At 39.0% G+C, this 14,153-nt stretch overlaps 1 protein-coding gene across 6 annotated transcripts in view; it reads right to left on the bottom strand.

Moving 5' to 3' along the window:
• The window catches only part of LOC308693309 (uncharacterized protein), a 15,025-nt gene extending 1,176 nt beyond the window's left edge, over positions 1-13,849 (bottom strand). For 2 of the 6 annotated variants that reach the window (XM_081370129.1, XM_081370126.1), the window contains exons 1-19: positions 13,582-13,636; positions 13,136-13,259; positions 12,929-12,992; positions 12,762-12,847; positions 12,120-12,199; positions 11,106-11,191; positions 10,431-10,499; positions 10,256-10,346; positions 8,409-8,553; positions 6,180-6,313; positions 5,985-6,096; positions 4,294-4,411; positions 4,069-4,209; positions 3,846-3,959; positions 2,302-3,066; positions 2,142-2,222; positions 1,850-1,897; positions 1,017-1,085; positions 327-509 (exon numbers count right to left, since the gene is read on the bottom strand). In XM_081370129.1, coding sequence (XP_081226255.1) covers positions 327-509; positions 1,017-1,085; positions 1,850-1,897; positions 2,142-2,222; positions 2,302-3,066; positions 3,846-3,959; positions 4,069-4,209; positions 4,294-4,411; positions 5,985-6,096; positions 6,180-6,313; positions 8,409-8,553; positions 10,256-10,346; positions 10,431-10,499; positions 11,106-11,191; positions 12,120-12,199; positions 12,762-12,847; positions 12,929-12,970 — 2,364 coding nt within the window. In that variant the 5' untranslated portion in view covers positions 12,971-12,992; positions 13,136-13,259; positions 13,582-13,636. Of the gene's footprint in view, positions 1-326; positions 510-1,016; positions 1,086-1,849; positions 1,898-2,141; positions 2,223-2,301; positions 3,067-3,845; positions 3,960-4,068; positions 4,210-4,293; positions 4,412-5,984; positions 6,097-6,179; positions 6,314-8,408; positions 8,554-10,255; positions 10,347-10,430; positions 10,500-11,105; positions 11,842-12,119; positions 12,200-12,761; positions 12,848-12,928; positions 12,993-13,135; positions 13,260-13,581; positions 13,700-13,757 lie in introns of those variants that run through there. The other 4 variants (XM_081370128.1, XM_081370125.1, XM_081370127.1 and 1 more) reach the window with 3 other exon arrangements.
• Positions 13,850-14,153: the final 304 nt, after the last annotated feature.

Raw genomic sequence — 14,153 nt, 5'->3', positions numbered from 1 at the left:
ACTGAAGTGGTCTGGTTTTAACCAGGCTAGGTGTAAACAACAAAAAACACGAATCTCTGAAGACGATGAAGTCATGCACATGCGTATTACGTGTTCAGAAAGGGTTTCATCACCATCTAAAGGCCTGGCAGCAGAATACAGCGTTTTTAGTCGTTTTTGTGGATCCGTTTGAATGGGGATCGTCTGTACGTGGAAAAACTCACAGGAAAAACTTCTGTTTTAAGCTTATCGTTGTCGTGTAAACGCACCCTCAATCTAATCAAACAAGAGCTCCCAGCTCAACTGAAGTCTCATGAACAATTTTCCCCAACTCTAGTGGTTTGTACCTGTTTGGGATTGGAGGTTTTGGAAGACTTGTTGCGGGGACGTTTTCTCAGGCCCCCACTGGCCCCCGGGTGGGTTTTGCAGGAGTCTTCACAGCGCCTGAGGCCTCGCAGAAGCAGACTACCTCCACCGCTGCTCTTCGGCGTATTAGGAATCATGAACGCCACAGATTGCCTTTTCTTAGACTGGAGAGGAATAGAGTTAGGTGCATGTGTGTGTGGTGCATCACATCATATGTGACCCTGGATCACAAAACCAGTCACAAGTCACACAGGTATATTTGTGGCAATAGCCAACAATACATTGTATGGGTCAAAATGATCGATTTTTCTTTTATGCCAAAAATAATTAGGATATTAAGCAAAGATCATGCTCAGTGAAGATATTAAGTAAATTTCCTACCGTAAATATATAAAAATATTATTTTTGTGAGTGAATGCAGCACAATCGTGAACATAAATGGACAACTTTAAAGGCGATTTTCTCAATGTTTCGTTTTTTTTGGCACCCTCAGATTCCAGATTTTAAAATAGTTCTCGGCCAAATACTGTCCTATCCTAACAATCAATGGAAAGCTTATTTATTCAGCTTTCGTATGATGCATAAATCTCAATTTAAAAAAAATGTACCCTTGTGACTGGTTTTATGGTCCAGGGTCACAAATGTGTGTGCACATATTTAAACTCCCTTACCTGAGAGTTTGAAAGTCTGTTGGCATGCCTGCTCTTAATCGTTGCTTTCCGAGAGATGCAGTTCGACGACTTCAGCAGAAACAGCACATGCATTACACATTTACACATCATTCAGAATAGATTTACTTAAAGCCTGACATTTGAAAAAAAATTCTAAATTATATATATACAGGGTGGGCCATTTATATGGATACACCGTAATAACATGGGAATGGTTGGTGATAAAGTCCTGTTTGTGGCACATTAGTATATGTGAGGGGGCAAACTCCTCAAGATGGGTGGTGACCATGACATATTGTCTAAAGGTTTAATAAACTGTTCCATTAATATAAGTTTACATATGCATTTTTTTTAGGTGAGAATCATATTAGATGCATCAGGATCATATAGTAGAGGGAAAAAACACCTCAGTTTTAATCAAAGACCCAAACTGAGCGAAACCTGCAGTTTGGTGCAGATGCTGATATTTATATGGACAAAAGTAAGATGTAATTATGATGCTTTTAATGTAACCCAGACAGCAACATCGTGAAGATGTTACGCGAAGAATCCACATGTACCTGATGTGGCCCGGATCTGGGCCGACACCATGTTGCTGTCAGGGAAATCAATCAGATCTTTATAACAGTATAGCAGATACTTACATAAAATGCATATAAATATCAGTCGTCACTCTGTATCTGCCAATAATGTCTTAAGACATGTAAGTGATTTGTATTATGATCAAAGCTCTGTAGTTTTAACATAATGCCATTCAAATTTACCTTTAAAATTCAACAAATGAACCCATCCAATAAAATAAATAATAGGCACATATTCTCATTCTGTCGTACCTCAGGCGTGTCCGGGACATGCAGATGAAATCCCGACCTCTTCCGAACCTGTGTGTGCGAGAATTCAGTGATTCACGCAAGTGCAAAGCGGCACTGTAACCATTACATACATACTGGAAGTGATCTACAGCAGAACTTATAGTTATAGGGATCGTTAACCCTAATATGAAAATTAAAGGATTAGTTCACTTCAAAATGCGCTACTATTCAAAAAAAAAAAAAAAGTATTTAATTAGGCTAGTATTGTGGCTTCATGTATGGTCAAGACACATGCATGTATATTATAATATACTTTTAGAGTTTCTCTGCATCTCACGTCCTCATTGTCATCCATCTTCTTCCACTCTTGCAGACGTTTCTCAGCAAAGTCCACCTGAAACAAACACCGTTGCATGTTAAACTAAACTCAAGATGACAGTAGACTCAGTGTAAACCACTTTGGAGATTTTCACCTTCGCCTCCGCCTGGTCTCGTTCCTTCAGAAGAGCCTGGTTTCTACAGCTGTGATGCTGCAACTGTTTGAATATTATCTTCAGCTTCTCCAGGAGCTCCTTATTCTGCAGCTCCCATTGTCCAGCAAGCTTTTTCAGAGCGAGAATGGAGGCGTTTTGTTTTTCCAGCTTCAGCTCCAGTTGAGCTCTAAGCCTATCAGATTTCAGCTGTCGATCCTTCATCGTGGTTTTAAGAGCACTTATGTGAGCGTCCCTCTCGGAGGAAAGAGTTGAAATCTCAGCCTGAAGTTCCCTCACGATCTTCTCAAGCTCCTGAGATTGTTCTTGGAGGGTTTCTTGATGGCAAAGCTCATGTCGAAGCATCTGGTTCTGGAGAGAGGTCAGGTTTTCCTGCAACACGTTGTGTTTGGTCTCTAAAACAGACATTTCTTGTTGTTTGTGCACTTCATTTTCACTGTACTGGCAGATCTGCTCTTTAAGAGATGTTACCTCCGCTGACAGAACCAGCATTTCCTCTTGTGTTTCTGATGCGGCTGAAGAAGCAGAGTGAAGCTCTTGCTGGAGTTTTTTAACAGTCTCCTCATGCTCTTTGCGATTTGATTTGATCAATTCGTTTATTTCAATATTTTGTTCCTTCACAAGCTTCAGCTCGTGGTCAACAGAGTCATACTCGTTCCTCAGATTTCTGATTTCTTCATCTTTTAGGGAAATCTGCTCGGACAGTTCCAGAATGTGAGTTTGGAGGCTTTCGATTTTAGTCAAAGCCTGACAAGAGACAAATTGGCAAATTAATAAAATTATTTTAGAATTATGAAGTGAGATTCACTTAAGACTATTAAAGAGAGCAAAATTAAAGAGCACTCCATCTCACAAATGGACAAGTTTTTTTAAACTATTTATTAATTTATTATATAATGGTTTATAGAGCTAGATTTTAAAATGTGAATTAAATGTTTTTATATGTTCATTTAATTTTAATGTAATCAAACAAATGAATAAATCAATTAAAATACATTTCATGTAATTTCATTAAATAAAACAAATTAATACAGGTTTACATTTTAAAACATGAATTAAAGTTTTACATTTATTTTTCATTTAATAAAACTCATTTTATTGGAAACATTTTAATTCATGTTTATTTAATTCATGTTATAACTTTGTTAAAATTAGAAAACGCAATAAATAAAAACAAAATTCTATTTTAGTTAAACCTTGTGAAAATGTCAATTTAATAATACTAATTTAATGTTTCATTAAATTGACATTTAAAACGGTTACCGTAAATAAAATATAAATAAAAAAAATATTTAAAAAATACCATTTTAAAACATGGATTAAACAGTTCAAAAATAGCCAATTAAATTCATGTTTTTAGAAGAAAAAAAAAATAGTTTAACTTGTTAAAGCATTAATTAAATGTTAATATGTTTTTCAATTTGTCCATTTAATAACTGATTTATTTCCATTTTTATGTCTGAACTATTAATTTGATAACTGACTCCTTTTATTTTTAAGCATCACTCCTAGTCCTCCATACTCGCCTCCATGATGGGTCCCAAAACCTCTCCTCTCTCCTGTGACTGAGCTTTCAGGAGCTCATCCTCCAGAACGGAGATCTTTCCTTGAAGGATCTGCACTTTCTCACTCAGACACTCCTGAACAAGGAGAACAGGACGAAGAAAACAATACAGATTAATAAATACCAGTCAGGGAGAGTACAAAGCAAAGAAACACAACATGATTCATTTAATTGAAATGATCTACCCTGTGTGTGACGGCCTCGTTCAACTCGTGCTCGAGAAACTCCTTTCTGCTCCTCCACTCAGCCAGTGATGATTCATGAGCTAACGTGAGTTTCGTAACTTCCTCCTCGGCTCTCGCCAGCTGAGCGAAGGTGTTTCGCACCTGATGAGTCCAGTGTGAGAAAGAAATTAGTTTTAAACAGGGCAGCAAGACAGAAAGGAAGGGGGGGAAATAAAAGCATCTCACCTGAGCAGCGAAAGTTTGGTTCTCCTCTGTTAGTTCATGCATTTTCTTTTCTTTCTGATAATTTTCGGTTTTTAAATCTTGGCACTGCTTCAAGACCTCAAGCACTCTGCGGAGAAGACTGTACAAGAAAATAAAAAAAAAAGTTAACATTTTACATTAAGGTCTCATTTGTTAAAGCTGCAGTCCGCAAAAACAGCATTGCTGCGTCCCTATTCGCATACTATCCGTCCTAAATAAATAATATTCAAAATTAGAGAATTAGTGTCCAAAATCATAGTGTTGAAATAAGTATACTAAAGATACACGGATGGTCTACTTTTCCCCGATTAGAATCTGAAGTGCAGATCCATGCACGCTTATAACGAAAATTCAATTAGAACTACAAATACAAATAAAAAGTGTTAAAAAACTACAAACATGGCGGATGCGCGAGTCCGACGGAGAGGTAGAGAGGTTCAGATATAGGGGTTTGAGTGATTAATTAGATTCTGACCTGGTGAAAATGTGTTTACTCAATGTTATCCGCATTATTATCCACATTAACTTTAAATGCATCTGATGCAAATCGCAAACATGAGGACAGTCTAGGCATGAAAGACCCACAACTGGCAGATCAACTTGCTACTAAATTAAATTGAATGTGGAGGGTTTTAACTGTGACAAGATGATTGACAGGGCAGTATAAACAGTCACAGGATACAGGTAACTAAGCGACAGAGCTGTCCGTTAAAGATGGATTTATGAAGAGGAGGTTTGTCCCAAAGCTAGTCTCGCGTAGCCAGAGCGGCAGAAGGTCTGGACTCTATCGCAGCTTTTCTTGTCCAACAGGACGTTTGACTGACAAGTAACGCAACCAATCACAGTTCGTTTTGTTCCACGTCATAAGGGGCGTGACATTCAAGAACGTTGTGCAAGTTTACTACAACAATGGAGCCGCGAACCCATACTTTTGAAAATCCGCCGTTTAATTGATCCTGGTAAGTGCTCATTGTCACAGTTGTAAACAACGGCTTTCTTCTTCCACGAGGAGTTTTGGCGTCACGGCATTTGTTTCCAGGCGGACCGTTAAAGGACGCGACACACACACCTCCTGGACATTCTGTAAATTCAACCAATCAGATCACGACTAAGAAACTCCTGAAGTGTTGCCAGAAAAGTGTGCCATATGCATCAGACGTTCAGCCAACGGTCTGTGGGTGTGACGTCTGAGGCTGAGACTACCCCAAAGCTAGCCTACTCTTCTGCTACACACTCAAAAGTATGTACTTTCTTCACAAAAACAGTACATTTTTTAGGGCACAGTAAAAGCAGACGAATTTGGACGCAGCACATGTGTTTGCTTCTCCCCAAAAAGGGTCATTTTGGGCATGGTATAATATAGGGATAGGCAAGGTCGGTCCCAGAGAGCCGCTGTCCAGCAGAGTTTAGCTCCAACCCTGATTAAACACACGTGAATAAGCTAATAATGTCTTCATGTCTTAAGGCTACAGGCAGGAGAGTTTATCATCAGGGTTGGAGCTTAACTCAGCAGGACAGCGGCACTCCAGGACTGACGCTGCTCATCCCTGGTGTAATAAATGATCTGGGGGGGATTTTGAGCCGAAACCTAACAGACACATTCTGGGGACACAGAGTAATATTACATCTTTTAAAAAGGGACATATGTCCCCTTTCACCATCTTGCATCTCACCTCTCGTTCTTCTCCTGCATCTCCAGAAGAGCAGCTGTATGGTCTTTCTCCAGTTCTCGTTGTTCTCTCAGCATTCGGTCCACCCTGTGCTGCAGCTGGACTATCAGACCCTCTGTGTGCAGGAGAGAGAGAGAGAGAAATTCAACCAAATTCACACTAGTTTACCGCATTCACTCCAGACGGCATATAGGATACCTTTCACTGAGATGATGTTGATCTGATCGTTAAGTTCTTTCTCCAGCTTGTCTCTCACGTCTGCCCCATGTGCCAGTTCTTTCCGGAGTCTCTTCAACAGTTGTGGCGTGCTCATTTTATCCTGCACTGGAGAGCTGGAGATCAAGAATGAGAGTTAAGTCCCTTTCACAAGGAGCACGACGTGATATAAAGCTAAGCGTATCGCCGATGAACTGAGCTTTCACATTGAAAACGAAATGATTGATTGCCTTCAGCTAATTCACGCCTGCACGATTGGTGGCGCTGACCAACAACACATTTCTCCTCGTGTATGCATCTCGTAGGTCTTCCCATTTGGCTTTAACATCATCTGCTGCACAACATTCAACAGTAAATTAAAGGGATAGTACACCCAAAAATGAAAATTCTGTCAGTAATTACTCACCCTCATGTTGTTTCAACCCCGTAAGACCTTCGTTCATCTTCGGCACACAAATTAAGATATTTTTGATTAAATCTAAGAGCTGGATCACTCCTCCATAGGCTTCTAAGGGATTGAAGCTTTCCGGCCCAGAAAAGTTATTAAAGACATTGTTAAAATAGTCTAAGTGACTCCAGTGGCTCAATCTTAAGTTTATCAAGCGATAGTGCTGGGCGGTTTACCGGTTCATACCGAATACCGGTGTTTATTTTTGTTACGATATGAATTTTTAATATACCGCAATACCGGTGTATGTCGCTTTAATCGGAACGCGGCGCTGCGCGACACAGTCTCATTTACAACACACGTCTGCGGCGCATTACAGCTGCGACAAGGTTTTATTCCGTCCTCCACGCGGTGCGTCAAAATAGACCAGGCGCCTATATTTAGCGAAGCGGCGCGGAGAGCCGCTTCTGGGAAGCTTCGATCTGAAACACAAGCATTGACTAGAATGGGCACGAGACGTGTGGGGGTGAGAGTGTCTTTTTTCTCGCGGCGCGCGTGTTTTTATACTGTATTAACGTATCTGAAGTGAACTGACGGTCTTTAGAAAAGTTTCTTTGTTATTACGATTGAATCTTTCTTTATCTTTCCTGATAAAGCAGTGTTTATGAGCGTTGCTGCTTTGTGTACAGCCGTTACCGGGGAAACCACTGTTTCTGCCGCTCCTAAAGCGCGTCCTGCTGGCACCTCTTTGTAAACAGCCTTGCAAACCTGTATTATTAATATTAGTGTGGATTTTTTCTATAATATTCACTCATGACAATAAAATATGGCATTATAAGTAAATCTACTGCAGTATTTCCTCTCTCACTCAGTAGAAAATGTGGTTAACACCCATCATGCTTGAAAAAAAAAAAAACGGTAAAAACCGTGAAACCGGTATAATTTAGAAAAAAATCGTGATGTTTATTTTTGGTCAAACCGCCCAGCACTATCAAGCGACAAGAATACTTTGTGCGCAAAAGTAACTTTTCTGGGCCAGCAAGTTCCAATCCCTTAGAAGCCTATGGAGGAGTGAGCCAGCTCTTAGATTTAATCAAAAATATCTTAATTTGTGTTCCGAAGATTAACGAAGGTCTTACGGGGTTGGAACAACATGAGGGTGAGTAATTACTGACAGAATTTTCATTTTTGGGTGAACTATCCCTTTAAGATAAATAAAGCTTGGACGGCTTGTTTCATCGCAGGATGACAGAAACAAAAAAGACACACTGGTCGGAAAAATAAAATCGTGCTTTATCACACTGCAATTGTGAACCAAGTATCTCCATAGGGATCTATTGTTTCGATTCAAGAGTAATCTCGACTTCAGATGACTTCAATTTTCAATCTTCAATCTTCAAGTCCAGATGACTTCGATCGCTTAATCGCTCTCCGTGTGAAAGGCCCTTTATTCTGGGATTTTACATTCAGTCAACTCTCATCACTCCATTATACAATAGTAGGGAAAAGTATGTGAACCCATTTACAACAAGCTGGATATTATACAGCTATAATGGAGCCCAAATTTTGAATTCACCACGATACACTTTTTTCAGGAGTCTTCGATTAATAGAAAGTTCAAAAGAACAGCATTTATATTGAAACAGAAATCTTTCGGAACATTTTAAAATGTCTTTGACACTTGATCAATTTAATGGGACCTTAATGAATAAAAGTGATCTTTCCTTCAATTCAAAAAGTGTGTTTTTATGGTAGTGTGTGGGGTTTACCACGATATCAGATGATGCAATGATGCAATGAAGCAAGAAGGGCACCTACTGTACCTGCCCGAGCCGCTGGCCACCGTGACCAGCTGTTGAATCTGAACTCTGGGTTTTTGGAAGTGGCTGGTGAACGGAGACTCATCATCAGTGTATAAAGGCGAACAGCAGCTGCTCCCACTGCTGGAGGTGGAGAAGGTCATGACAGCTACAGAGTGAGACAGAGAGAAGGTTAACACACCTGTAAGGATACAATACAATCATTAACTCTTACCGCACTCATTTGTAGGGTTGGGAATCGAAAGTTCTGGAATGGAATACTTGAGGTCAGGAATCAGATACTTGTTATAGAATTTATTTTGATTCCTCTTTTCGATTCCTTTGTGAGCATTTCAATATGACTTTAAACCAGTGGTTCTCAACTCCAGTCCTCGGGACCCCCTGCTCTGCACATTTTGTATGTCTCCCTTATTTAACACACCTGAACCAGATCATCAGCTCGTTAAGAGAGACTCCATGAACTGAACTGAGTGTGTCAGATAAGAGACATACAAAATGTGCAGAGCAACGGGTCCCCGAGGACTGGAGTTGAGAACCACTGCTTTAAACCATTCGAGCGCGAGACGACTTGCACACAGTTTTCTGTGCTGCAGACACGTAACAGTATATTGGATCCGTGCAGCTCTTAAAGGGACAGTAGCCTAACATTCCTGCTGCAGTCTCTATAATGCCTGGTTCAGATTACACGATTTTGACTCCTAAAAATCTTGTCATGTCGTGGACAAGAAACATGTCAGACTACACGTTGTTTTCCGACCAGTCATCGCGAGCCGTCTCACACACTCATTCATTTGCACATATACACACACTCTCACTCACTTGCACATACACACTCACGTACGCACTCTCTCTCTCTCACACACACACACACACACACACTCACTCTCGTGCACACACACAGTCACACACATACACATGCTCACTCACTCGCAAACACAGACTCTCACTCACTCGCGCGCTGTCGTCGTGGAGGGCCGTTAAAAAATTAAACATGCTAGTCTTTCTGTCGTGAAGCATCGCAGACGCGGCGTAGGTTGTCGCCAACTATGACACACTATACGAGATGAAACGATCGAATCTTGCGTCCCGACGCCCGTTGTCGTTTGCGAATCCCCACGACACCCTACGTCAAACGGATCGTGCCAAAATCTGGCTAAAATCGTGTAATCTGAACCAGGCATAACACTAATCAAACAACAAGTCAGAGAAAAATCACTCGTTCCTGACTGAATAACTTGTGTAACTTTGTAATGTATATTTTATTTATAAAGTGCAGAGTTATTTTACATTTGATTACAGTTTCTGTACCTAAAATCTTAAAAGACCATTTTAAATCATTAAGTTCAGTTGTATCCATTTGTTGCGATTGCTATTTTTTATTTGTTCTTTTTTATTGAAGTTAAACCACAGCCAAACATTCCTTGCGTAAGTGTTCTTTAGCAAGTTGATTTTTGTTTTATTCAGTTACAATCAAATTTAGTTTTATTCAGCTACAATTAAATGTTTTGCAATAAGACTAAATGTGAATAATATCTTATATCTTTTTTTTTTACCTTATTGGAATTGAAATCAGAATCGTTCAAATTAAAACGATACCCAAGCCTACTCATTTGTTAATGCCATGCTAGAATCTAACACCAAGTTCATGGTGAAAAATGGGTTAAAACAAAGAAATAAATAAAAAAATAAATAAATTATAATTAACATTTACATTTAAATGGACTGATTTTATTAAAAACATTCGAAGGGTAGTGTATAAGCAGAAAAAAACATTTCTTCAAAAGATTAACATCACTACAATTCAATAAGCTGTACTTTCCCTGAGCAAGTGTGATAATGTGGCTACTTACAGGCTTTGGTGAGGAATTTGTTTAGGTCATCGTCTAAAGACAGACCATCAGCATCATCTTCAAAAAAATGAAACATGGACGCGATCATCAACTGATACAGAGAGACAGAGAGCAAGAGGGTGAGTTCAGAAAATCCACAGATGACACAACCTGGCGGTCCGTATTGAACACTCACCCCTGTCTTTGAGTCCAAAGGGACCATGTTGTGCTTTTTAAAACCGCAGTAACACAGAACAAGCACCACCTGCGCACACACACACACGGAAAAAGCATTTTCAGTGTTTAGGAAAAAAAATACCCAACTTTAAAAACACATTCAGAGTCAATGGCTTTCGTGTTTTTGAATAAAACGCTTATATGAAGAAGAAAAGTTATAATGTCTTGAATACAAGCAAGAACACATTTTTTAAAACGTTTCCAAATGAAGGTAAAATCATTTAACATCATGAGGAGTTCTTGGGATTTATAATATTTAAGAAAATTTCTGACTTTGCCACACAGTTATGAGGTCAACTAAATTTCTTTACTGTTCAAACACTGAAGCACGGTGCTAGCAACACCACGGTCATGAGTTCGATTCCCAGCACATGCATGAACTGATCAAATATATACTTTGAATGCAATGCAAGGACAGAACATTTTTGATTTGCAAAAAAAAAAAAAGGAGGGGGGGGTGGGGGGAATTAATTCAGATACTGACACCATGTTCATTTGTGAATTGAATTTTTAATGCATTATAATAGTAAACGTATTATAATGCATTATAAAAAGTGTCACATCATTGACAAAATCATAAACAAAGAATGGAAATGAGTTTCTTATTCAAAGCACAACAGAAACACAAACGCACCTTTGCAATCTGAAGCTCCAGCTCGACTCCCTGACTGATCTTCTGGAGCATGAGGGACGCCTGTCTCCGGCTGAACTGGAAGTCGTCTGCGTGTAGAAGGAAATAAAGGTAAGCAGTAGTTCATGCAAACGCACGTACGTGTGTGTGTGTGTGTTTGTGTGGAACCATCGCACAGGGAGCCCGATCGCTCGACAGGCCCTGTCGGCAGGAACCAGCATCTCTCTGTGTGGCGTCCGGGACTGCGGCACTGCTCGGCTCTGCAGACACTCTGGGACAAACCACAGTCTGAACATCATGGTGACGGGACCTGGGATCGAACCTGCAACCTTTCCATCCACAGTCCAAGTCCTAATCCACTAAGCCACTGCTACTGTTACACTTTCAAATTGGTGTGTAGTTGTGGTATGAGTTGAGTTGTCAGCGTTTCTGAACTCCCTGAAACGCCTCCATTGTAGTCTTGAGTTTCTTTCGAGAACAAACACGTCACAATATTCCTCATTTAAATAATCAATATGCAGAATAAAGGGGCGGAGCCTGATTTAGTTAGTTAGTAGTGTGTTGAAACTGGCGGTTTTGGTAAGGGGCGGGACATTTCCCAAACACGCTCGAAGTGCTTGACCAATCACAACACACTGATAAAGCCGACCAATCAGAGCACAGTGTGCTTTCAGGAGGAGGAGCTTCATAGAGACAGGAACTAAACAGGGGTGCGTTTCCCGAAAGCATCGTTGGCCAACTATGGTCGCAAGTTCATCGCAATGTCCATTGAACTCTATTGGTAACGACGGAACTTGCGACCATAGTTGGCCAACGATGCTTTCGGGAAACGCACCCCTGAGCGTTACTGACAGACTGGAAGAGAGGAGCAGCAATAATGAAGAACATGGGTAAATGAATGTGTTTTTTTTTTTTTTTCATTAAAGCATTAAGCATAAAACCTGTTCTAGTAGACCTAAAGGGCATAATATGCCCACTTTAAAAGACTGGACTGACAAGTTTGGATTTGCTACTCACCCTGCAGTAAGCTGAAGAGCATTTCCATCATATTAGGAGCTGGTGACTCAAATAAATCATCACAGGACTCTTTCCCTAGTCTACAGAACAAGATGACACACATTAACCAATACATTTAAATTTTCTTATTTAACAAATGCTTCTATCATACATATATTATACATACATACACATTATATATACATACACATTATATACACACATATATACATACATATACATATATATATCAGATGCAAAAGCCTCTAAGTGCCACCTGAAATGTTCTTCTAAAATGAGCATTTTTATCAAGCTTGTATATTTAGGTTCAGAAATTTCACTTTAATGACAAATAATAGGTAATTTTCATTGTCATTAAAGTGAAATAACTGAATATAAAAATGCAAAGCTTGATAGAAATCATCATTCTAGAAGAAAATATAATATGGCACTTAGAGGCTTTTGTGAGATAGATAGATAGATAGATAGATAGATAGATAGATAGATAGATAGATAGATAGATAGATAGATAGATAGATAGATAGATAGATAGATAGATAGATAGATAGATAGATAGATAGATAGATAGATAGATAGATAGATAGATAGATAGAAAGATAGAACTAAGTAACGCAAAGGCATGTCTATAGTAACACAGCTCACACTTTGAAGGCAAGCTTAAGGAGTCGATGCCCGTCCATCATCTGGGTGATTTTGTTAATAGGCTCCTCAGGACAGACACTGTTGATCTGTCAGAAGAACATCAGTCACTGTAAACATCTTCAGATGTCATGTGGTGCGACACATTAAATATGACGGAGTCAACTTACCCATGACAAAAGTGCTGCCTCTTTAACGCCATTCAACTCCATGATGGACACTACAAATAGACAACTACATTCACAGAGAATGTGGATTTATGTGAATGAATAGATATATCTACGGTGCTCAATAGAGCTCACATGCAAAAAGAAAAAACACCAGCAAATTAAGACAACATTTTCATCAGTTTGACAAAACGTGCTGCAAATACTCACAAGAAGTCAATGACCTGAAATGTGAGTTTTTTTTTTTTTTTTTTTACATCCTGAACACGTGCGTTGTATTTGCATCGCGTTTCTGTATTTGGTTGCGTTGTGATTTTCTGCACGTGTTGTCAAACTGATGAAAATGTTTTCTTTAATTTGCAGGTGTTTTTATTCCTGTTTGCTAAATTTCTCCAGTTTCAGAGCGTTGAACTCTCTCGAACACCGTATATATTATATATATATATATATATATCATGTATATATGTCAAATGAATAGCAGCAGCCTACTGTTCCCTAACAATTAAAATACACTCGATAAATTAAACACTAACTTATCTGTTGTGAGTGTGACAAAATAATTTGTTAGGCACATACAAATCCTTAATATTGAAAACAGCTATTGTAACATTTGTAACTCCAAATTTTAAATATGTTGGGTATTTAAAACGTTTTACCTCCTTAAAATGTAAAAGGCAAAACGTATGACAGAGTTTCAAAAGCTTCAGAAACTCGCACACACAGCTGGTTTGGTTTATCTCTGATGTTTCAACAATGCCAAAGCAATTTCATCATGAAATAATCAATACAGGTGGGTGTAATTATATGAATCAGTGAACAAGAGATGTTTTACCGTATTTGTTTGACTAAACACTCGTCCACAACTTTTAACAAAACTTATTACGACGCAATCTCTGGTCATTTAAATGTGATGACGCAATACTCAGTCCTATATGCTCATTGGCTATCATAAATAACGTCGCCAAAGGAAACACGTACGGCTCAAGTTGTAGTAGAAATCAACGCTACTAAAGTTTATATATTCATATTTCAGTTTGAATAAACAAAATTATAAACCAGACAAAGTAAGGATAATAAATAAATAGAAAAATAAACCACAGACAGCATCCCTTAACTGTGGGCACGGTTTAAAAACCTCAATTTAATTGTGATAACCTCAGATTTGGGACAACTTGGTTCGATACATTTTTGAATTTCTAGTAATGTTGAAGTGCAACCTTTTTTTGTT

Source organism: Scardinius erythrophthalmus (genome assembly GCF_964197995.2).
Source record: "Scardinius erythrophthalmus genome assembly, chromosome: 7".
NCBI classification, from domain to species: domain Eukaryota; kingdom Metazoa; phylum Chordata; class Actinopteri; order Cypriniformes; family Leuciscidae; genus Scardinius; species Scardinius erythrophthalmus.
Note: the sequence above shows the minus strand (reverse complement) of the source record. Positions and strands in the feature narration are given on the sequence as shown.